Here is a 23,813-nt window from a genome sequence, read left to right on the forward strand (position 1 = left end):
AGTAAACTGATTTTACTTTACATGGGATTAGGCATACCACCAAATTCAGCCTCTAACAGTTTGGGTGTTGAGTTACTTTGTAGTTTTGTACTGAGTTTTAACCAGTAAACTCATGCTGTAAAATGTTGGATTTTGAGTGAAAAGATCCTAGTAAATCACTTAAAGGAATAAATGTAAAAATTATTATTGAGTTATCTCATAAAAAGAGCATGAACTCTCCTCAGAATAAGACCAGTTTTTACAACCTTTATTTAGATTGTGGTGGATACCATTTGGCATGTATTGAAGTGGCCTAGGTGCTGTTATTTATGTGATTTAACCTGTAATGCAAACTATGTACAAAACGTAACTCTGAAAAAAAATACAATAAAATCGTTAACAAAAAAAATATCAACTAATTACAAAAAAATGTAAAACTTGTCAATAATCCCAAAGGATTCATCAATTGAACTCAATTGTACGGCAGGATTTCAGGTCAGTCAGTCATAAAAAATCCGAAAACAGGCTTTACATTTTGAATTAATTTGACAGTTATGCATATTCAAAACTTGAGTTGTTTTGTATTTAATATTGTCTCACCAAATGGCCCAATAAAAGGAAATTTTTCGGTCTAATGATAAAACCTTTTTTGTGTCTTGAGAATTTGATTTATTTAGTTTTTGTGTTGTGTTGTTAGTTTTCTTTTTTTCTGTTTTGCTTTTGACCATCGGAGTAGTTATTATTTTTTACTTTTGTTTGTTTGGGGTTTTTGTTTGTTTGACAATTTAATTGCACCATGTAATGGTTTACAAGGTGCTGTGGCGCAATATATACTGCCAGTCCAGCTAGGAACACCAGGGGTGAACCCCTTTGCTTTTTGGAACACCGGGGGTGAACCCCTTCTCTGAACCCCTTCTCTTTTTGGAACACCGGGGGCGAACCCCTTCTCTTTTTGGAACACCGGGGGTGAACCCCTTTTCTTTTTGATAAGTGCTTTAAACAACACGCAGGACCAACGGCTTTACCTCCCAAGGACGAAGCAATGGTGAAGTGTAACGGCTTAGGCTTCAAACCCACACTGCTGATAAGAAACACCAGAGTTTGAATTCAGTGCTCTTATCGGCTAGGCCACAACACTTCCACTTATTTTGTCAATTCCTGCCCAGTTCTGCTCATAGTAAAGTTCTTCAAGTAGTACATACGGGGAGGCCTAGAGTTGAAGTTGATTAAACAAAGACACTACTAAAAGATTACAATTCGTTTTTTGTTTATGTCTGAAGAATCATAACCCAGCCACATTAATTTTTTATGTCTGAAGAATCATAACCCAGCCAAAATAATTTTGTAAAATTGTTACATGGATAGCGCCCTCTGTTGCCACCTAAATATTATGTCACTGGTGCGCTGCTCTGTTAATGTGCAACTCTCGCGTAAATTGTAGGGGACAATGAAAGGTCATCCGAATACCGTAACCACAGCAAATTTGCAAACAAGGTACAAGCTTCACGGACGACAGCAATAAAAGGTAATTTTCTTTTGTGAAACATTGTGTTGAAAATGTTATTAATTTATCACATTCATGTATATTGTTTACAAGAAACGGCAAATAACGATCCTTTCTGTAATTTGTACTCATTTTTCTGGTTTCAAAAGTCATTAGAATTGCAACTTCGACCACCGAAATTTAGTTTGACAGCAACAGCGGTGACCGAAGACCAACCTAATACAGGAGAGTTTCCCCAACGGTGTTGTCAGCACTATTGACCGGTGGAGGTCTAGCCAACATGAGTGTCCGGAGTGTCCTCGGTGAGATGGAGTGGGACGGAGGGATGAAGGTCCCTGTCGCGAATCAAGAGAATAAACAACTTGAGGAACAGGTAAACCTTAGCTAGATTGGCAGGCATGGCAGGGGGTTGGCTTTTTAAAAATGTTTTGGAGTGTTCATCTATTTTATTTTTAATAGTTGATAAGAAAATTAAGATGTTGACAAGATTTTTAATTAGGCCTATGTTTTTATTTATTGTTTGTTTTTAATCATGTCAATCAACTTCCATGCCTTCCTACATCTTGTTCAAGGTGCAGATTTTGTTATTGTGAACACTTGTTACCGTCTACGACTCGGCGCTCAAACTAGGAACCACTCAAACTTCATACATGCCTTTACTTAGATTTAAAAAGTGTGCCAAGTCGCAGGCAGAAATAAGTGTTCAAGAATCAAAGTTTACCTTTGGAACAAAATGGAGTACTTTACTTTGATTGTAGTTTGTGTTTAACAAATGTATTTCAATTTTGTTTTGAGAGACAACCATTTCTCTCCTTCATTTCCATTCGTCTGTCATTGATTTTTGAGTTTGATAGATTAAGTTTTTAAACCCAAAAGATGATAATCTATGTTTGTTATGTGAGGGAAATTTATCGATTACTGAGAGTTTTTCCTTTATTGCTCGTATTTACCACTAGGTGTCCTGGCATATTTGAAACCAAGAGTACACACAATCGGAAGCAATTGGTAAACTTTCATGTTTGCAGATGTGCATGATGATTTCTTACTTTATAACTGTTTTGGTTTTTGTTTTTCCAATAGGTCCAAAGAAAACAACAAGAGATCGTCAGGTTTCAGTCTGAGCTGTCGGAGCATGAGGACCGGGTATTTGCGATGTCTGAGCATATGAAGAATGTACAACAAGAGCTGAATCAGACACAGGTAACAAACTAACAAACCTTCCTACTGTTGCCCCGTTATTGGCCTTGGTGCCCCTTCAAAAGTTTCCTCTAAACCTTTGATTGTCGCCTGGTTTATACATCCTGCGAAAGCGATACAAATTTTGACCTCGCAAATTCGCAAGGAATAGTTTGGAAGACTCGAACACAGCTCAACTCCTGCGAAATGTTCGCAGCCGAAACGGAGCTTTGACATTTAAATTCCATTCCTGGAGATCAATGCATTCTTAAAAAAATAAAAAAATTAAAACACAGTTCCTTCCCGCACCCTAAACAGTACTAGATTGTTGCAAAGAAACATCAGTTTTAAACTCTGCTGTGATTCTGTAGTGAGCTTGATTTAACTTCGTTTCGGTGTTCCTTGATTTTGGAGTATGTCTTTTGTGGCTTTTGTGCCTTTAATTTATACTTTTAAAATATTGTATCTAGTATTGTAATTCAAATTCTATTCGGCCTCTGGTCATTACTTTTGAAAATGTTTTTAATAAACCATTAATAATTTATCTTGTAGGCCTTGAATCGAGCCCGGGGTAATGAGTTGGATACAGAGAATCACATGGCACTCGTTGCGTCACGGGAAGCCGGACGTCTTAAACAGGAAATTCAACGTCTTGAGAATGATCTGGCTGACATCAAAGAGCGTCGAAACATTCATGAGGTAAACTATCTTGAATTTCCTTCCTTCTTTTTATTCTTGAGATATCTCCAACTCCTTGCCACAGTAATCTGGATTTTTTTTCATTAAAACAAATATGCTGTCATTTTTTGTATGCAACTTTCATACTCATTGTTTGAAACCTTGGCTCAATTTCATAGAGCTGCTTAGAGACACTGGACACTATTGGTAATTGTCAAAGACCAGTCTTATCACTTGGTGTATCTCAACTATGCATAAAATAACAAACCTGTGAATAGTTGAGCTCAATCGGTCGTCGAAATTGCCTGATAACAATGAAGAAAAAAAAACACCCTTGTCACACAAAGTTGTGTGCTTTTAGATGCTTGATTTTGAGACCTCAAATTCTAATTCTGAGGTCTCGAAATCAGTTTCGTGGAAAATTGCTTCTTTCTCAAAACTACGTTACTTCAGAGGGAGCTGTTTCTCACAATGTTTTATACGATCAACAGCTCCCCTTTACTCGTTACCAAGTAAGGTTTTATGCCAATAATTATTTTGAGTAGTTACCAATAGTGTCCACTGCCTTTAAGTACAAACAGAATTATGCTTACCAGCACAAGGTTAGCAGCCTAACTGCCATGTCACAAGTATAGCTTTTTAAGCAATATTTTCCGCTAAGCAGCTCTATGAAACTGTGTCATATTTATTCTAAAAAGAAAAATTTCCCTCTTTATTTTTTGTTTTCCATGCAATTTATCAAAAGCACAGAGGCTGTTAGACAATGTCCCCACAGTCTTCAGTTCTTTTGAAGTTGCCGCAAAAACTGGAAGAAAAAGAAAATATAGTTTAAAAACAATCAATTCAATTTTGGTTTCCGTTTTATAGAACATCATCTTCAAGAATACCCAATCCTTGGAGGAGTTGAAGTCACAACTGAATTGGGACCAGCAGGCGTTGGAAGCATGGCTTGAAGAGTCTGCAAGGAAAGATGAAGACGCAATGACGCTGGCTAAGTACACCAAAATGGATGACGCTAAAATCAAGGTATGATTGTTTAGATGATCTTCCCGTGAAGGGAACGCGGCAAACTCCCACAAGGGGATATATAACCAAGCTAGCAACAGCCAATCTCTCTTATACAAACACTGGTTTATCACCTATGATGATGAATTGAACAACTAAAACATTTTGATTCAGTAACTAGACGACAATACTTTTTGTAATCGTTGTGAATTCAGCTTGGTAGGATTCGAACCTACAACCTTGTGTTTGCAATGCCTGTAGTCTAACCACTGGACCACAGTTGACAGGTTGAGAAGTCCTCAAACCTCTCGAATGACAAGAACATTGCAAGTTCTGCTGTTAAATCACGCACAAAAGACTCTTTGTTTAAAAACATATCTCACTGCCGTCAAGTTTATGTTTAGGGAGGCCTCCAGTAAAGGGCTGGATAGCAAAGTTGTTAAGAGCGCTGGTACAATATCCTGTAGGTCATAGTCCAAGTCCCGCTCCAGTAAATTGTTCTTTGTTCAAAATCAAACTATTTAAAACTTACGCAGTCAGTTTATCTTGTGGTTTAGGACTTGAAGTTACATCTGGAACATCAATAATAGTTTGAACGATATATGTTTGTGTAGGTTCAAGACAAGCAAAGGCTAATTTTATTGAGAAACATTTGAATTATAAATTTAATTTTATATGATTTGACAGGAACTTTCACTGCGCATGGAACGAATGACAGATGAGAGTCACAAGAAGAGAAAACATTTGGAGCATGAGATGACGGAGACACTCACGGCTCAGGTAAGAAACTCATTTAGTAGTTTTGAGTTTGTTAATTTTGGTTTTGGTACTTTCCCGAGTTCTTTGCAAAAAAATCATAGGCATATTACGCAGGTAGGATTCAAACCCAAGACCTTTGCAATTCTAGATTCATACCAACTATGTTTTAGCAGCGGGTACTGCAAGGATTTAATAGATGTTAAATTTGTAGCAAGGATAAAGAATATTCTACGGCCCTTTGCCACTGCTTTGGATTCGGCTTCAGGCTCCGTCCTCTCGTCTGAAGCCCTGAGCGCAACGCAAAGAACGCGCAATTGTCAACCCAACTGCATGGCCAAGCTAGCCTTAGCCAAATTTGGAGCCGAAGACAAGGTTTCGAAAAGGGCCCTTTGAAGCTGTCCAACCCCTGACAAAAGGCTAGATTTATTGTGGATCTAAGAGGATTAGATGAATTGGGTTTTAAAGTTCTTCATTTGTGATTTCTTAGTTGGAGTTGGACAAGACAGCTGAGGAGTTTCGCAAAGCTCATAACGATCGTCAAGAATTGATCAGTCAGTGGGAATCAACCATTGAACAGATGCAACGGAGAGATAAAGAAATGGACATGCTCGCTAACGTAAGTTCATCTGTATTTTTTAGTTATTCTTAGGCCAATTCTTAAAGCACAAAATTTAGGTGGCAGACTTGTGCGTTAACCATTGGTTTGCACAAAATACATTATTAATTTTCATACAGTTAGTAAGCACTGGAAGGTTAGCGAGCCTTTTATTGTGCTTAAGGTAAGCAATGTTGAAATAGAAATCTAACAGTAAGGTTTTGATCCCTTTTGAAGATCAGGTTTTTGCCATGACATGAATCCCTACTCACTGTGAATAAAGATATGTCATATAATTTACCTGTAGAAGTTTCAGCTTCATTAGTCGTCAGATTTTTGAGAGAAAAAAAGTGGAAATCACACAGTAAATGTTTTCAGGAGAGTCGTGTTAATCCGTTGTTCATGCTAAACTGTTTTTCATCTCACTGAGACAACAATTATTTTTGTGAAATTATTTAACTAGTTTGTCAAAAACTACAGCACCTCAGCAAGTATACGAGAAGCTTTCTACCATAGTTATCTTTAAACCATGTAAGTTTAATGTAAACCTGTGGAGGTTTGTGTTAAGTGTCGTATCAAAAGTACCAAACCACTTTCAGCAGCTCTATGAAACTGGTTTTCTAATTGCTTAATATTTTCTAATTGGTTCAGGAGCTGTCCGAGGTGAAGGCAGAAGTCTTCAATAATGAGAGCAACGTCAAGGAAAAGCAGCAGTTCTTGGATAATGAAGTTGAGAATAACCGAGAGCAGCAGAAGAAGCTTGGGGCCACGGACCGAGCCGCCGCTAAACTCCGACTGGACTACAGAGATGCTGAGACCCAGCGAATCCAGTTCCAAGATGAGGTATGTGAATGGAAGATGCTTGATGCTTTCTTAAAGATGCTACGTCAGATTTTTGGCCCCAAACATAAAAAAATAGAGTGAATGGTATTTCAAAGAGTATCACCCGCTCTAACGAAAAAAGTTTAACTTTTACTTTTAATGGTCAGGAACCATGACAAAATTTTAAAACGTTTCTTATAAAACACATAAGAATTGGTCGCATGATATATTGTCGGGATCCCGACAAAAACTAATTTTGAGCACTTTATTTCACTGCTACTAATAATTGGCCGACTTTTTCGAGCAATGCTCAAATGAAAGCTTGTAACTTTCTCGACCCCCATCAAAATACCTATTGAATTTTAAATCAAAAGTTTGGGGTCAAATCGGCAAAAAATCTGACATAGCATCTTTAAGTCATGTAGTAATATGCCTAATAATAATAACTAGTTCTTATATAGCGCATTTTACAATAACCAAACCAATACGCTTTACATAGGGACCCAGGTCATTAGGCCAAAAACTTCCCTGTAATCTTTCTCAGCTCCCTGGGAAGTATACAGCCATGAGTTGCCTTGGTCCTCCAAAGATGTTTTCATACACAATATCAACCTCTACCCTCGCAGGTACCCATTTATACCCCTGGGTGAGGAGAAGCAATTATAGTAAAGTATCTTGCTCAAGGACACAAGTGTCATGACCGGGACCCGAACCCACACTCCGATGATTAAACCACCAGAACTTGAATTCCATGCTCTAAACCACAATATTTTCTTATAGTTACTTTCCATTGAGCATCATGTGGAAATATCGTAATGTTATGATGAATTTTCATTTCAGCTTGAAACATTGAAGTTCACCGTCGCCAGAACAGCAACAGATTTAGAGGGAATGAGACGGCAAGTTGGCGACTTAAAAAGGGATGTGGAAGACAAGAAAAACAGGTGATTTTTTATTTATTATCAACTGATTCACAACAGAAGGAAAGTATCAGCTCCATTTGCTATTGGAACTTTGAATGATTCCTTACTTGATTTACCATCAAGAAATTACACAAACGTGCAATCTTTTATTTGCAGAGTTGAGAACGCCAAAGCTAATCGTCAAGACCTGATGATCAAGCTTGAGAAGATATCTGACGCTTCCCTAACGGCCGAGGAACGAGCTGCCATGATGGACAAAGCCCTCTTGGACGAAGAAGAGAACCTACACCTTCTAGATCAGGAGCTGAAGAGGTTGAGAGATCTCCAGTATAAGAAAGCCCAGGAGTTGTTTGAAGGAAAGACCATGGAGAAGAACACAATGGCTGAGATTCAGGGATCGAGGGCGGCGAGTCGGAACCTGAGCAGTAGGATTAATAAACTGGATCATGACTCGCTGAAACAGCAAGAGATTATCTACAATCAGGTAACTATCTGAACTACATCGTTCCCTTTCCTGACAAAGTATTATTGGTTTGACCACAAATGTTGCTACATCGGGGTTAACCCCACATTGCCTGCTACTATTAAGTTCGAAGGGCCCCATCATCATATCGTCAACAACAGTTTTGAACGATATTTGTTCATTAATTTTGGTTTTTACCCATACACCGATGTGTGTTAGCACTGTATACTCAGTACTTTCCCGAGTCCTGTGAAAAAATATGTAAGACACTGCTCTAGAATTGCAAGGGTCGTGGGTTCGAATCCCACCCGAGTAACATGCCTGTGATATTTTTTTCACAGGACTCGGGGAAAGTACTGAGTATAGTGCTAACACACATCGGTGTATGGGTAAAAAAAAAATATTAATATTCTTTATCCCCGATGCAAATTTAACATCTATTAGATATTTTGTTTGTTTAGTATTTGTTTTTAAATTTGTTCTTCTTTAAATTATGCTAACATCTTAATTTATGAATAATTTTGAGTTGAATGATACACTCTAACTGAATTGAAGTGAGTTCAACACACTTCTTTAACATGTTTCATAACTTTTTAGAAACCCGTAAGAGATTCCAAGAGCAGGTTTTTGTCTTTAGAACCATAGAAAAAACTAAAGAGAACTGTACTTGGGGTTTTATCTGTTGTAAGAAATTGTTTTTGGTGTATTTTGAATAGTGATATTATGAAATTAAGTCATCTGATTTATTTGTTATTTTGCCTTTTTTTTTCTTTTTTTTTTTAGGATTTTACTGTGCAGCAGTTGGAGAGACGTATTGCTCGTATCCAGGGTGAGCGAAGTACAGAGGAGATGGATCAACTGAACGCTAAGATCAAGGAACTGACAGCCGTCTTAGAAGAGAGGAATAACACGTATCAATTGGTCAACACTCAGCTGAAACGACTCCAGGTAATAATACTCACTCACTTACTCACTCTGTTGACCCAAGTTACTTGAGAGGAGCGTGATGATACACACGCCACACATCACATTCACTCATGTAGCCAGTGAGATCATCCGTAGTCACCATCCCTTTATCTTCCTTCATTGTCTTCACCATGTTCTTGACTGGTCTCCCTCTGTTTGGTTGTCCATGTTTTGGCTCCAAAAGGAGTAGAAGTTCTCAAATAGGTCCTCAAAGCAACTGACTGTCGAAGGCTCAGGAATAGGCAATGAGCATAGTGTGTGCGTCTCACTCTGCGAAGTTAAAAACTAAAAATGCACAGTGCAGAGTTCTTGAAGAGCTGTCATGTTTGCAGGACTTGTGCCTGCTCTTGAAGAGGGACAGCGTTTCCCCTTTAGTTTAAGGGGCACTTCTATGAGGACGAATTTAAATTTGTATTTGAACTTTGCAAAAGGTACAACACGAAGAGCAATTGCAGTGGATACCTTGGGTTTTACGAGGCCTGTCTTTATAACAGTGATCTGTTTTTAATCATTTTTTCTTTTCTTCAAAAGGCCATTGTAACACAAGCGATTGTTGTAATTTCCAATTTGATCTTGAGTGTTTTTGAGTAAACTGATGTAAATTGTATGTTCTCTACAGGATGATATCCGACGTGTCAAGAGAGATCTTGACAAGAGCGGGACGGAGAAAGCTGACCTGACCAGTAAGATGGAAGAACTGAACCTCCACAACGACAGCTCACAACGAGAGCTCAAACGCATCATCTATAACAAACAGGTAAGTAACAGACAATGTTTTCAGGAAGTGATTATTATTACTTGTAAGCATAAAAACTTACTAAGCGCAGAAAAATATTGCTTAACAGGAACTGTTAAGTCACAGCAGGGTATTATCAGGAAGTGATTATTTCTACTCAGTAAACCTGACCCAGTTTCATTAAGCCTTTAAGCAAAAAAAACTTGCTTAGCACAGACAAAAGGTTGCTTGACAGAAACTGGTTCCCAGCCAAAACTCCTTAAAGTTTACATTATTGCAACTGCAGGTGCCCCACTCAGTTGTTGCTTAGCAAATAATTGTTCACCTTTGTGGAGCACTGTTTCGAATCCCACCTCAGACCAGAGCCTTGCATGTAGATTGGGTTGTCAGTCCCTACCTGATTGCATAGGTTAACCCCATTTAAAGGAACACGTTGCCTTGGATCGGTCGAGTTGGTCTTTGAAAAGCGTTTGTAACTGTTTTTTTTTTAATGCATATGGGTAGAAAGATGTTGTAAAAGTAGAATACAATGATGCACACAAACATGCCTCGAAATTGCGTGGTTTTCCTTTTACCTTGTCGACTAGCACGGTCGGCCATTTATAAGAGTCAAATTTTTGACTCCCATAAATGGCCGACCGTGTTAGTTCGCGCAGTAAAAGTAAAACCACGCAATTTCGAGGCAAACTTGTGCGGATCATTGTATTCTACTTTTAAAACATCTTTCTAACCATATGCATTTTATTAAAAAACGGTTACAAACGCTTTTTATAGACCAACTCGTCCATTCCAAGGCAACGAGTTCCTTTAAGGTTTCCCTTCCATGTCTAAAACTGAACGTTTCTTCTTGTTTCCTAATCCCTGTAACATTATTGGCGCTTGAGCTGTTGGCTGTATTATTAAAAGAACAAATCAAACTATGTTATGACGTCCTGCGCAAGTAAAATCTTAATTTTGTTTCTATTTCTTATTGACAGGATCAAATGGTTGAGGAGAATATTCTGAAGTTGGAGATCAAACGACTGAGGGATCAGTTGAACTCCAGAGCCGACGACGTCTTCTCTCTGGAGAAACGCAGACTTCAACTGGAAACCGTAAGAACAATAAATCTTAATAGATTTCTAACGATTTGTTTTCATGAAAGGCAACTCAGACCTGACTTTTAAAAACATAACATCAGCAGTTCACAGACTCTTTAATCAATATAGATTGAAGCTTTTATCCTTTGGTTTGTTTTGCATATCAAAAGCTTTACATCCCATCCAAAGGACGAAGCAATAATGGTTAAGTGTCTTGCTTGGAATACAAGTGTCAAGACTGGGACTCAAACTCACACTGTGCCCTTTGCACCCTCCCTTGCTCTTTTTATTCAATGAATACTACCCCAATCTGTCTGTTCCTGTTTAGGCGATGAGAGAGCGCCACCATGAGATCTCGATCCATAAGGAGATGCTCCAAGCGCAGCTCAAGGGAGCTGAGGAAGAGAGAAGCACAGTTAGCTCAGAGCTTCATGAACGCATCACCAAGATCGACAAGCTACGCAAAAGGTTCGTAGACGAGGGATTGTTATGAGGGATTGTGCGCTTATGGTCAATGTAACTACTCTTTTTAGATGCAGTTCAGCGCAGAATTCTGTGTTAGCAGAATGAGCCCTGTTGTTTTGAGCTTATGGCATGATCATTGACATGATTGAGGTTTTAACATTTTGCTGGTCATTTGGAGGCGTGTGATTTCTCAGGTTTTTTCCTAGTTTCAGGATTCTCTCGAAATCTTCTTGAGCCTTCAAATTGTTTTAATCTTGTTATTCTTAGGTATGAAATCTTGATGGTTTCTATGGCACCACCAGAGGGTGAAGAGGACCGTTCTCAAGCTTACTACGTCATCAGGGTAAGTGGTAACCAACCAGTCAAAAATTTTCTTCATTGCCCAGGGGCCTTACAAAATCAATTGAACAGTTCAAACTTGAGCTTAAATATTTGATAGGGCTAGCGGAAGAAAGTTTTACGAATTGAAAGAAAATGTAGCTCCTTTGTTCCTCAAATTGTAATTTTTTTTTTTTTTTTTAAAGAACAAAACACTCAGATAAGAATTAACTACAGGTATACATAGTTAACTTGTTGGTACAAACAGAGCTGCGTTTTGGCGGCTGTAAGCAATAACTGTTTCGGTCATTGATTATCAATGGCCAAGTCAACCGAAACAGTTATTGGTTACGAACATCAAAATGCACCCCATGTGTACAATCTCGTTTGGACGAGTGCTTAGAGCCAGTTCGGTCTTGAAGTTTCAAACAGTACACTCCGCTCATCTTCAGGAGAAAAGTAAAACCCACAAGCGTCTTTATTTAGTCTCTTATTTTGTGGACTTTACATCTTTGACATCACAGGCAGCACAGGAGAAGGAAGAGCTTCAACGCAGAGGAGACGAGCTAGACGCTAAGATCCGTAAAGCTGAGAAGGAGATTAAAGCGTTGGAGAACACTCTGAGGTTGATGAACGGTCGCAATGAGCAGTATCGGAAAAGCTTCAACAGGGTTACCGAAACAAGTCAGTACAAACTTTTACAAATCAATGTGGTGATATTGTTTCTTCTGTAAGATGATTTCACTACATGGTATCATAGTGCAGGCTGGCATCGTGCATCTTTCTTTCCAAATCAAAGTGGATGATATTAAATGGTCAAACAGTAGGCGGGTTGACTGTGTACTGTGTAGATGGATGATATAATATTGCAGGCTGGCATGGTTTATTTATCCTTCAAAACTGCAGTAAACTTGGGTGCGATCCCTGGCTATACGGTACTTACAGGTTACTTCTTACTAGCACCCCTAAAAAATAATGATGAAATAGTGAGACCGGTTACATAGGGGTAGATTAGATCAGTTGGTAGAGAGCATGTTTTTCGTTCAATTAATTTTGGTTGATGTTCTCGAACTGTGATGGCTTTCCATAGGGTTCTGTCATGAGTTGCCGACCTGTTAAATTTCATTTGTTCAACCCCAAATTAAGTTACACACCCAATCAGTTTCTCATGTGGTTATTACTTGATAGTAAGGAGATAATAATAAGATGATTTTATTTTCTTTAGGTGAGGAATATGAAGAGAAACAACGTCTCGATGAGCAGCTGAGGGCCGCGATGGATAAATACAAATATAAGAGACGTCAGATCCGAGAGCTACAAGATGATCTACAGACTATGAGTAACACGATGCAGAACCTAACGAGAGATAAAGAGGCTTATGAAGAAATGATTGATGAGAAAGAGGTAGGTGTCCTGACTTCTTGGTATAGATCTCGTGCATTGATGCATCACGGCACCATCTTAAAGCTATTGGACACTTTCGGAACAGAAAAAAAATTAAAAGTTCACAGATTTACAAATAACTTACAGGGTTTACAGAAGGTAGTGGTGAAAGACTTCTCTTGAAATATTATTCCATGAAATGCTTTACTTTTTGAGAAAACATTAAAACAATATCATTTCTCGATCCGAATTACGGATTTATTTTAAACACATGTCTTGATACGGCGAAACGTGTGGAAACAAGGGTGGGTTTTCCCGTTATTTTCTCCCGACTCCGATGATCAATTGAGCCTAAATTTTCACAGGTTTGTTATTTTATATATAAGTTGTGATACACGAAGTGTGGACCTTTGGACAATACTGTTTACCGAACGTGTCCAATGGCTTTAATAATAAATAGTACTTACTGACGTCTTATATAGTGCTCCGTGGGGCTCAAGGCACTTTAACATTCAGTATTTTCCTGCAAGGTATGTGGGACTACATTTGAGTTATGTGAGACCTGCTCCTTTTATATACATGTATCACCATGTAATTGTTTACAAGGTGCTGTGTTGCAATATGGAGCCAATCAAACCAGGAACACCCAGGAGAACCCCTTCTTTTTTTTATACAGTGCACTGGGTTCTTTTACGTGCGTTACATAACACACAGGACCAACAGCCTATGTCCCATTCGAAGGACGAAGCAATTATGGTAAAGTGTCTGGCTTAAGGACACAGGCGTCATGACCGGGACTCGAACCCACACTCTGCTGATCGGAAACACCAGAGCTTCTTAGAGTCCAGTGTTCTTATCAGCTAGGCCATGACATGCTGAAATCTGTTCAGGCAGACAGATGTTTTAACTCAATTTCTGTGTTTCAATGTTAACAGAATAAGCAGCATCAGATGATCAGAGAGCACGATGAGCAGAAAGCCAAGATTGATAGAGTGTCTAAGCAGATAGCACGCTATGCTAGAGAAGTCAGGACAGCTAAGAAGATTAAAGGAGAATCACATGAAGAGGTACGACAAACATTTAAAATTCCAACCTGCGTTTTGTCTTGCTTTGGTTCTGTACACCCAAGCCACCTTTAGCATGAAACCAAGCATACCAATCAGGGCTTAATATCATGGCTCTGCTTACAATCACAAAGAATTGGCGCTTATGGAAGTAAGGATACTTTACGGGTAAACAGGGAATGTTTGCCTGTGTGCTTGTGTACTCAACGTTACTACTAGAGGCAATATGCAACTAGTCCAGAAATGTGAGCGTCAGCGCAGATTTCATCAGTAAGCAGAGCATCGAAAATGTGCCCTGATCTCTTCTAGAAATCGACCTAGGTCACTTAAAGGTTTTCCTCCGATCAAACACGTTTTCTTCTTGTCCAATTCAAATCGTTTTTTATTTCATGATATATAAACAGAAAGATTTCTCACTGCGTGAGCTGAGAGACTTCAATAAGAACCTCGCTAAGCAGATTGGTGATGTCATCCACACCCAGCCAGACGTCATACCGACCACCCATATGCTCTTCTCTCAGGTTAGTGTTTCTCAAAAGAAGGAATCAAACAAATATTAGGCAGGCGGAACTCAGGGGTAGCCTCAAGGTTTTCCAGGGTTCAAATTCCATCAAAGTTTAACCACAATCGGTAAGCTTATGAGTTTGTATTAGTAACCATACTTTACTGCTTGTGTAATTCTGCACTGCTGGATAGCATTTCTGGAGGAGTGGTGCCGGCATAAACTTCATAATCAGTGAGCTGGAAACTAAACCTTTTAGGACGATTACACAAAAGTTGTCTAAACGAAACAGTCTTGAAAGTAGAGGTTGCTATAAGCTTTAACTAGGGAAATATCAAAACTTGAAAAAGGGCCCAAAATTGAAAAAACTTCAAGGGGTTAGTCCAGTCATTTTGTCAAATTTCAGCTAAATTTTGAGTTTTGATTTTATGCTCTAAAATGATGCAGTAGGCTCTACTGATGCCTTTTTATGCAACTTGGACCTTCAACCAAATTTCTTCTTCGTCTTTAACCATGATGATTTTTGTTTGTCCTCAGGCTGGTCTTCAAGTGCCTCCAGCGCCAACGGGAAGTGCTAGGGGTCATTCTAGACCGGGTTCAGCTTACAGTGCAAGGAGTAGCGCTAGTCTTAGCTCAAGGTACGAACTATTGACATTAATCACTCAAATTGTTACATTTACTGTTCCACTTGTTTGATGAACCTTTGCCTCATGCGTTTCAAATCAACAGTTATAATTTTGAATTGTGGTGTGTCGTTGTCGAGTGGTTAAGACCACAGGACTCAGGCTTCTGTTCATGTTTCTGATCATCAGAGTGTGGGTTCGAGTCCCGGTCTTGCCACTTGTGTCCATGAGGAAGACACTTAAATATTGCTGCGTGCTTCCGATGGGATGTCAAGTCGTAGTGTGTGTACATGCACCTAAAATATTTGAGTTACACTTATCGCTAAGAGAACGGGTTCGCCCTGGTGTTTCTGGCAGTGGCTGCTGAATGCACCGCAGCTATACATGTGCTATATAACACTATACTTATTATTAAACAGTATTCTTGTCGATTTTTCTTTCTTTGTGTAGAACTGCATCATCTGTACGCAGCACCGCATCCAGCCGAGCTAGCAGCACTGCAGCCCTTCGTACAGTGGATCTTGGTGGTCTAGGTATCTCAGGCAGTGGGGCTAGAACACCCAAATCAGCACCCCGCTCACCGATACAATCACCCCAACAGGGGACCCCAGGGAGGGTTGGATCACGACCGCCCAGCGGAGGGAGTCAGGCTAGCGTAAGGAGTGGACGTGGTAGCAAGCACTAGTCAAGACGGACCAGAGTGGGAGGGCAAAGGGCACTGTGTGAGTACGACTTATGTTCAACTACTCACACCCCGATAGTGTTAACCAGAGGAGTGTTCATTTAGACACACTGTTTTATCTGTCGTTTACATGTAAATGTATTATAAGTGAACCATTTGGACACCCTTTTACCAAATCCTGGCGGAAACCTTGCCCCCATCCCCCTACATCTTCAGCAATGTACTTAAGTTTAGTGGTCTTGTGATAACGAGTTTCTAGACAGTTTTTAGTGATGGGTAACGCAGGGCCGATACTTCTCGAAGAAAACAAAGGCAATTGCCCCTGGTCATTGCCTTGGTGCCCTTTATCAAAAAGAAAATGCCTTGGTTCCCTTGCCCTCTCAACAACAAAGCATACATGTCTGGTTACATGAAGTATGTATGCATGGTCTCAGTGAGTGTAATCATGCACCAGACTAATCAACAATCAGTGGATCAAAATAAACCTAAAAGAGTCTATCTTTGTCAACCCCTGGAAAGCTCATTAATATTCACTACATAATTCAAAGACACTCGACAATACTTTATTATTGTTCAATAAGTTTTTACAAGTTTTTATTGATGGTCAACCATACATTCATCATCCGATGAAGAAAGTTGCACAAAGCTTTACTGAGCAAAACAAGTAAAAATTACTTTAACCCCCCCCCAAACCATGTTCCTTTTCAATAAATTTAATTTATATTTGTAAATAGAGAGTTGAGATGAGTATTCGTAAGATATATTTGTACAGTTTTTTTGTAGTGCACTTCAACAAAAAAGGTCCAACACTATCGACCACTTGCAGAAAATATTCAGATTTTGTCAACGGTCAAAAGCGTTTCTGTGTGTAGGGAATTTGCGACAAGATTCCAAGTCAACAGAGTTTTTATTTACCACTGTTGACACGTTCCGTTGTTGGCGTGGACAAAATTCTCGACTAAACAACCCCCTGACTGGCTATTGACATTACAGATTGTCTATAAATTGATGCCCTGTGTGTAAAGATTGGACAATTTTATTCCTGCTCACACATTATTTGTCTCGGATTGTATTGACTTGACTACTTGTAACTGCCGCTGAGACACACAAATCAGTGCATAGTCAATCCTTATTTGATATTGACTTTTGAAATTGTCTTACAGTCTGCATTTGCACAGCGTCTGTTTTACGTGCAAAATTTGTGACGGACAAAATCGGTACAGCACGGTAAACCTGAAATGGTAGCCTTTTATATTTGTACAATGACAAATTTGGAGCACTGATGGAATTTACTAGAAGTGTACATTGTGTATATATATTTAGTGAATAAAATTAATTAGTGGTTGGTACAATGTTGATGGAGAATAAGTTTTTTTATTTATTTTTTTGTTTTTATTTAAGAAATAAGCTTTATTTAGGGAAATATTGGAACTTGAAAAAAGGGCCAAAATTGAAAAAAACGTCAAGGGGTAAGTCCAGGCATTTTGTAAATTTTGGGCCAAATTTTGAGTTTTTATTTTATGCTCTAAAAAGATGCAGTATTCTCTACTGATGCCTTTTTATGCAACTTGTACCGAGAAATAAGCTTTATTTAGGGAAAACATTGGTACTTGAAAAAAGGGCCAAAATTGGAAAAAACGTCAAGGGGTAAGTCCAGGCATTTTGTCAATTTTGGGCAAATTTTTGAGTTTTTATTTTATGATCTAAAAAGATGCAGTAGGCTCTACTGATGCCTTTTTATGCAACTTGGACTGAGAAATAAGCTTTATTTAGGGAAATATTGGTACTTGAAAAAAGGGCCAAAATTGAAAAAAACGTCAAGGGGTAAGTCCAGGCATTTTGTCAATTTTGGGCAAAATTTTGAGTTTTTATTTTATGCTCTAAAAAGATGCAGTAGGCTCTACTGATGCCTTTTTATGCAACTTGGACCGAGAAATAAGCTTTATTTAGGGAAATATTGGTACTTGAAAAAAGGGCCAAAATTGAAAAAAACGTCAAGGGGTAAGTCCAGGCATTTTGTCAATTTTGGGCCAAATTTTGAGTTTTTATTTCATGCTCTAAAAACATGCAGTAGGCTCTACTGATGCCTTTTTATGCAACTTGGACCGAGAAATAAGCTTTATTTAGGGAAATATTGGTACTTGAAAAAAGGGCCAAAATTGAAAAAAAACGTCAAGGGGTAAGTCCAGGCATTTTGTCAATTTTGGGCCAAATTTTGAGTTTTTATTTTATGCTCTAAAAAGATGCAGTAGGCTCTACTGATGCCTTTTTATGCAACTTTGACCGAGAAATAAGCTTTATTTAGGGAAATATTGGTACTTGAAAAAAGGGCCAAAATTGAAAAAAACGTCAAGGGGTAAGTCCAGGTATTTTGTCAATTTTGGGCAAATTTTTGAGTTTTTATTTTATGATCTAAAAAGATGCAGTAGGCTCTACTGATGCCTTTTTATGCAACTTGGACCGAGAAATAAGCTTTATTTAGGGAAATATTGGTACTTGAAAAAAGGGCCAAAATTGAAAAAAACGTCAAGGGGTAAGTCCAGGCATTTTGTCAATTTTAGGCCAAATTTTGAGTTTTTATTTTATGCTCTAAAAAGATGCAGTAGGCTCTACTGATGCCTTTTTATGCAACTTTGACCGAGAAATAAGCTTAATTTAGGGAAATATTGGTACTTGAAAAAAGGGCCAAAATTGAAAAAAACGTCAAGGGGTAAGTCCAGGCATTTTGTCAATTTTAGGCCAAATTTTGAGTTTTTATTTTACGCTCTAAATAGATGCAGTAGGCTCTACTGATGCCTTTTTATGCAACTTTGACCGAGAAACAAGCTTTATTTAGGGAAATATTGGTACTTGAAAAAAGGGCCAAAATTGAAAAAAAACGTCAAGGGGTAAGTCCAGGCAATTTGTAAATTTTGGGCCAAATTTTGAGTTTTTATTTTATGATCTAAAAAGATGCAGTAGGCTCTACTGATGCCTTTTTATGCAACTTGGACCGAGAAATAAGCTTTATTTAGGGAAATATTGGTACTTGAAAAAAGGGCCAAAATTGAAAAAAACGTCAAGGGGTAAGTCCAGGCATTTTGTCAATTTTGGGCCAAATTTTGAGTTTTTATTTTATGCTCTAAAAACATGCAGTAGGCTCTACTGATGCCTTTTTATGCAACTTGGACCGAGAAATAAGCTTTATTTAGGGAAATATTGGTACTTGAAAAAAGGGCCAAAATTGAAAAAAACGTCAAGGGGTAAGTCCAGGCATTTTGTCAATTTTGGGCCAAATTTTGAGTTTTTATTTCATGCTCTAAAAACATGCAGTAGGCTCTACTGATGCCTTTTTATGCAACTTGGACCGAGAAATAAGCTTTATTTAGGGAAATATTGGTACTTGAAAAAAGGGCCAAAATTGAAAAAAAACGTCAAGGGGTAAGTCCAGGCATTTTGTCAATTTTGGGCCAAATTTTGAGTTTTTATTTTATGCTCTAAAAAGATGCAGTAGGCTCTACTGATGCCTTTTTATGCAACTTTGACCGAGAAATAAGCTTTATTTAGGGAAATATTGGTACTTGAAAAAAGGGCCAAAATTGAAAAAAACGTCAAGGGGTAAGTCCAGGTATTTTGTCAATTTTGGGCAAATTTTTGAGTTTTTATTTTATGATCTAAAAAGATGCAGTAGGCTCTACTGATGCCTTTTTATGCAACTTGGACCGAGAAATAAGCTTTATTTAGGGAAATATTGGTACTTGAAAAAAGGGCCAAAATTGAAAAAAACGTCAAGGGGTAAGTCCAGGCATTTTGTCAATTTTAGGCCAAATTTTGAGTTTTTATTTTATGCTCTAAAAAGATGCAGTAGGCTCTACTGATGCCTTTTTATGCAACTTTGACCGAGAAATAAGCTTAATTTAGGGAAATATTGGTACTTGAAAAAAGGGCCAAAATTGAAAAAAACGTCAAGGGGTAAGTCCAGGCATTTTGTCAATTTTAGGCCAAATTTTGAGTTTTTATTTTACGCTCTAAATAGATGCAGTAGGCTCTACTGATGCCTTTTTATGCAACTTTGACCGAGAAACAAGCTTTATTTAGGGAAATATTGGTACTTGAAAAAAGGGCCAAAATTGAAAAAAAACGTCAAGGGGTAAGTCCAGGCAATTTGTAAATTTTGGGCCAAATTTTGAGTTTTTATTTTATGATCTAAAAAGATGCAGTAGGCTCTACTGATGCCTTTTTATGCAACTTGGACCGAGAAATAAGCTTTATTTAGGGAAATATTGGTACTTGAAAAAAGGGCCAAAATTGAAAAAAACGTCAAGGGGTAAGTCCAGGCATTTTGTCAATTTTGGGCCAAATTTTGAGTTTTTATTTTATGCTCTAAAAACATGCAGTAGGCTCTACTGATGCCTTTTTATGCAACTTGGACCGAGAAATAAGCTTTATTTAGGGAAATATTGGTACTTGAAAAAAGGGCCAAAATTGAAAAAAACGTCAAGGGGTAAGTCCAGGCATTTTGTCAATTTTGGGCAAATTTTTGAGTTTTTATTTTATGATCTAAAAAGATGCAGTAGGCTCTACTGATGCCTTTTTATGCAACTTGGACCGAGAAATAAGCTTTATTTAGGGAAATATTGGTACTTGAAAAAAGGGCCAAAATTGAAAAAAAACGTCAAGGGGTAAGTCCAGGCATTTTGTCAATTTTGGGCAAATTTTTGAGTTTTTATTTTATGATCTAAAAAGATGCAGTAGGCTCTACTGATGCCTTTTTATGCAACTTGGACCGAGAAATAAGCTTGATTTAGGGAAATATGGTACTTGAAAAAAGGGCCAAAATTGAAAAAAACGTCCAGGCATTTTGTCAATTTTGGGCAAAATTTTGAGTTTTTATTTTATGCTCTAAAAAGATGCAGTAGGCTCTACTGATGCCTTTTTATGCAACTTGGCCCGAGAAATAAGCTTTATTTAGGGAAATATTGGTACTTGAAAAAAGGGCCAAAATTGAAAAAAACGTCAAGGGGTAAGTCCAGGCATTTTGTCAATTTTGGGCCAAATTTTGAGTTTTTATTTTATGCTCTAAAAACATGCAGTAGGCTCTACTGATGCCTTTTTATGCAACTTGGCCCGAGAAATAAGCTTTATTTAGGAAAATATTGGTACTTGAAAAAAGGGCCAAAATTGAAAAAAACGTCAAGGGGTAAGTCCAGGTATTTTGTCAATTTTGGGCAAATTTTTGAGTTTTTATTTTATGATCTAAAAAGATGCAGTAGGCTCTACTGATGCCTTTTTATGCAACTTGGACCGAGAAATAAGCTTTATTTAGGGAAATATTGGTACTTGAAAAAAGGGCCGAAATTGAAAAAAACGTCAAGGGGTAAGTCCAGGCATTTTGTCAATTTTAGGCCAAATTTTGAGTTTTTATTTTATGCTCTAAAAAGATGCAGTAGGCTCTACTGATGCCTTTTTATGCAACTTGGACCGAGAAATAAGCTTTATTTAGGGAAATATTGGTACTTGAAAAAAGGGCCAAAATTGAAAAAAACGTCAAGGGGTAAGTCCAGGCATTTTGTCAATTTTGGGCCAAATTTTGAGTTTTTATTTTATGCTCTAAAAAGATGCAGTAGGCTCTACTGATGCCTTTTTATGCAACTTGGACCGAGAAATAAGCTTTATTTAGGGAAATATTGGAACTTGGAAAAAAGGGTAACAAATTGAAAAAATAATAATCTCGTAGTACATCATTGCAAGCAAAAATTTCAGTTTCAAATTTGGCCTATTCATCCTGGTAAGGTTCGTCAAAAACAGGGCTACCACGTGAAGGTCCCAGGATACCAGCCCCACACGCTTTCCAGAGTCGTCAGGGCCTTTGCACCGTCCTCCCGGGCGGGTCAGGTCCGCCTCCCCAGAGTTATCCAGGGTGGTCCCCTACTGTAGTAACGCGGTCCGCTAGCCGAAAAGACTAGCGGACTACTTCCGTTGGCCGACCATTTGTGATAACACCGGCACCATCCTCAGGTGAGGAGCCCAAATGCACCTTTAAGATCAGCCACCCAGTGGCCCGAGCCGGAAGTAGGACCCCACAAGCCACGTGCAAGTGTCCAGGTCCCTTTAATCATTCGTGTTGTACCACCGCATTTCCGGTTCGCAGGCACCACCAAATTAACCCCCCCAAAATGTGTAAATGCTTGCTTGCTTGCAATGGTGTATTTACAAGATTGCAGTTTAAGTGTTGTTAAAAAAAAAAAATAATCGAAGGTAACACAAATTTCAAATAATAATAGGTTATAATATCGTGGACACTTACTAGGTGCTAGATTGGGGGGCTTGTGACATGGGACATATCAAACCAACACATCTGGAATATTTTTATCTTACTTGACTTTTGAAGACATGATGCACAGATGACTTGCTAGGACGTCTTGACGATGCTGATCTTTTCAGACGTATTGGGCTACTCTACACCCTGCAGCCTTCAAGATGTCAGTAGGGGTGATTCCCTTCATATTTGATTTCAGGAACAACTGGATTAGAAAAACTTTAAATATCAAACCAACACATCTGGGATATCTTACTTAAAGACACTGGACACCTTTGGTAATTGTCAAAGCCAGTCTTCTCACTTGGTGTATCTCAACAAGTGCATAAAATAACAAACCTGTGAAAATTTGAGTGCAATTGGTTGTCGCAGTTGCGAGATAATAATGAAAGACAAAACACCCTCGTCACTCGAGGTTGCATGCTTTCAGATGCTTGATTTCAGGACCTCAAATCTAATTCTGAGGTCTTGAAATCAAATTCGTGGAAAATTACTTTTTTCTCGAAAACTATGTTACTTAAGAGGGAGCCGTTTCTCACATTGTTTTATACTATCAACATCTCTCCATTACTTGTTAATACCAAGTAAGTTTGTATGCTAAACATAATTTTGAGTAATTACCAATAGTGTCAACTGCCTTTAACGTTTGAAGACAACAATCGCTGGGTCGTTCCTTCATGATCCAGAGATGAACCGCTACGATGTCTTGACGATACTGTTGTTTACAGACGCGTTTGGTCTCATTTATACCCTGCAGCCTTCAAGATGTCAGTAGGGGTGATTCCATCTATAGTTAGTTTCAGAAACTTTGGTTTCAGGAACTACTGGCCCTGAAAGATCAAGTTAACAGATATTGTCTATGCAATTGCAAGTCAATATGTTTTTTATGTGCAAATAATCTTGCAGGGGTAAATACAATACAACACAAAAATGTTTTATATACCGTAATTTTATCAAGACCACAGCAGTTTCTGCTGATATACAGCAAAAGAAACGTGGCAATCAATGATACAAATATTTGGCCCAAATATTGAGTCACGATTTTATGCTCTAAAATAATGCAGTAGGCTCAAATGTAGCTTTTTATGCTGATATACAGCAAAAGAACTGTGGCAACTTGGACCGAGATATAAGCTTTTTTTAGGGAAATACTGGAACTTGAAAAAAGGGCCAAAATAATATAAAAAAAGACAAGGGGTAAGTCCAGTAATTTTTTCAAATTTGTGCAAAATTTTGAGTTTTTAGTTTATGCTCTTAAATGATGCAGTAGGCTCTACTGATGCCTTTTTATGCAACTTGGACCATAAGCTTTATTTAGGGAAATATTGAAACATATAGGAGTGGTGATACAGTGGTTTCATTCACAAAATGATGATCTTAAAATCGCAATTACCCATTCAACAGTTATGCCTTATAGTTTTGAAGAGTTTTTAATCACCTGAAAACACAAAACACTGTTTTTAACTTTTGAATCTGGCTCACTTCCTCACTGCTGAAAACAAAGAGCGGACTCCCTTTCTGAAACGGTCGTAATGTACACCCAAACTCTGCTTTGACATTTAGAAGGAATCCTATTCTATTATCTGAGTGGGTTTTGTTTAAATACCTCAATATTCCCGTCACCTTGGCAATGGCTATTTTGAGTCGTCTCCTACAATCCGTCTTTTCATGGGTATGAAGAAAGCTGGCGTATCACATCACATCGATGACATTTACCAGATAGTTGTAATTTCTTGCATCTTGTATGCTTTGGAAAACTCCACCATTCATCTCCCGTTCCTGAGAGTGTTTAT

The 23,813-nt window shown here is 38.2% G+C and overlaps 1 protein-coding gene across 1 annotated transcript; it reads left to right on the forward strand.

Annotated features, from left to right (window-relative positions):
• The first annotated feature begins 1,437 nt into the window (after nucleotides 1-1,437).
• LOC139945241 (coiled-coil domain-containing protein 39-like) lies at nucleotides 1,438-17,092 on the forward strand. Its single transcript, XM_071942553.1, has 21 exons — nucleotides 1,438-1,504; nucleotides 1,633-1,856; nucleotides 2,564-2,683; nucleotides 3,212-3,358; nucleotides 4,205-4,363; nucleotides 5,030-5,122; nucleotides 5,589-5,717; nucleotides 6,348-6,539; nucleotides 7,359-7,462; nucleotides 7,598-7,925; nucleotides 8,688-8,852; nucleotides 9,490-9,627; nucleotides 10,584-10,700; nucleotides 11,014-11,153; nucleotides 11,418-11,493; nucleotides 11,993-12,152; nucleotides 12,694-12,872; nucleotides 13,787-13,918; nucleotides 14,320-14,436; nucleotides 14,955-15,055; nucleotides 15,491-17,092. Exons 2-21 carry the CDS (start codon nucleotides 1,764-1,766, stop codon nucleotides 15,723-15,725), a joined length of 2,925 nt encoding a protein of 974 aa, XP_071798654.1. The 5' UTR covers nucleotides 1,438-1,504; nucleotides 1,633-1,763; the 3' UTR covers nucleotides 15,726-17,092.
• The last annotated feature ends 6,721 nt before the right edge of the window (nucleotides 17,093-23,813 follow it).

The sequence above is a fragment of the Asterias amurensis genome, chromosome 12 (assembly GCF_032118995.1).
Source record: "Asterias amurensis chromosome 12, ASM3211899v1".
In the NCBI taxonomy this organism is placed as follows: Eukaryota; Metazoa; Echinodermata; class Asteroidea; order Forcipulatida; family Asteriidae; genus Asterias; species Asterias amurensis.

Bases quoted from the DNA above. Each gene is read 5' to 3' on its own strand.
- LOC139945241 (XM_071942553.1), top strand. From the start codon at position 1,764: ATGAGTGTCCGGAGTGTCCTCGGTGAGATGGAGTGGGACGGAGGGATG. The intron at 1,857-2,563 runs GTAAACCTTAGC...TTTTTCCAATAG, and splicing joins ATAAACAACTTGAGGAACAG to GTCCAAAGAAAACAACAAGA. The intron at 4,364-5,029 runs GTATGATTGTTT...ATGATTTGACAG, and splicing joins TGGATGACGCTAAAATCAAG to GAACTTTCACTGCGCATGGA.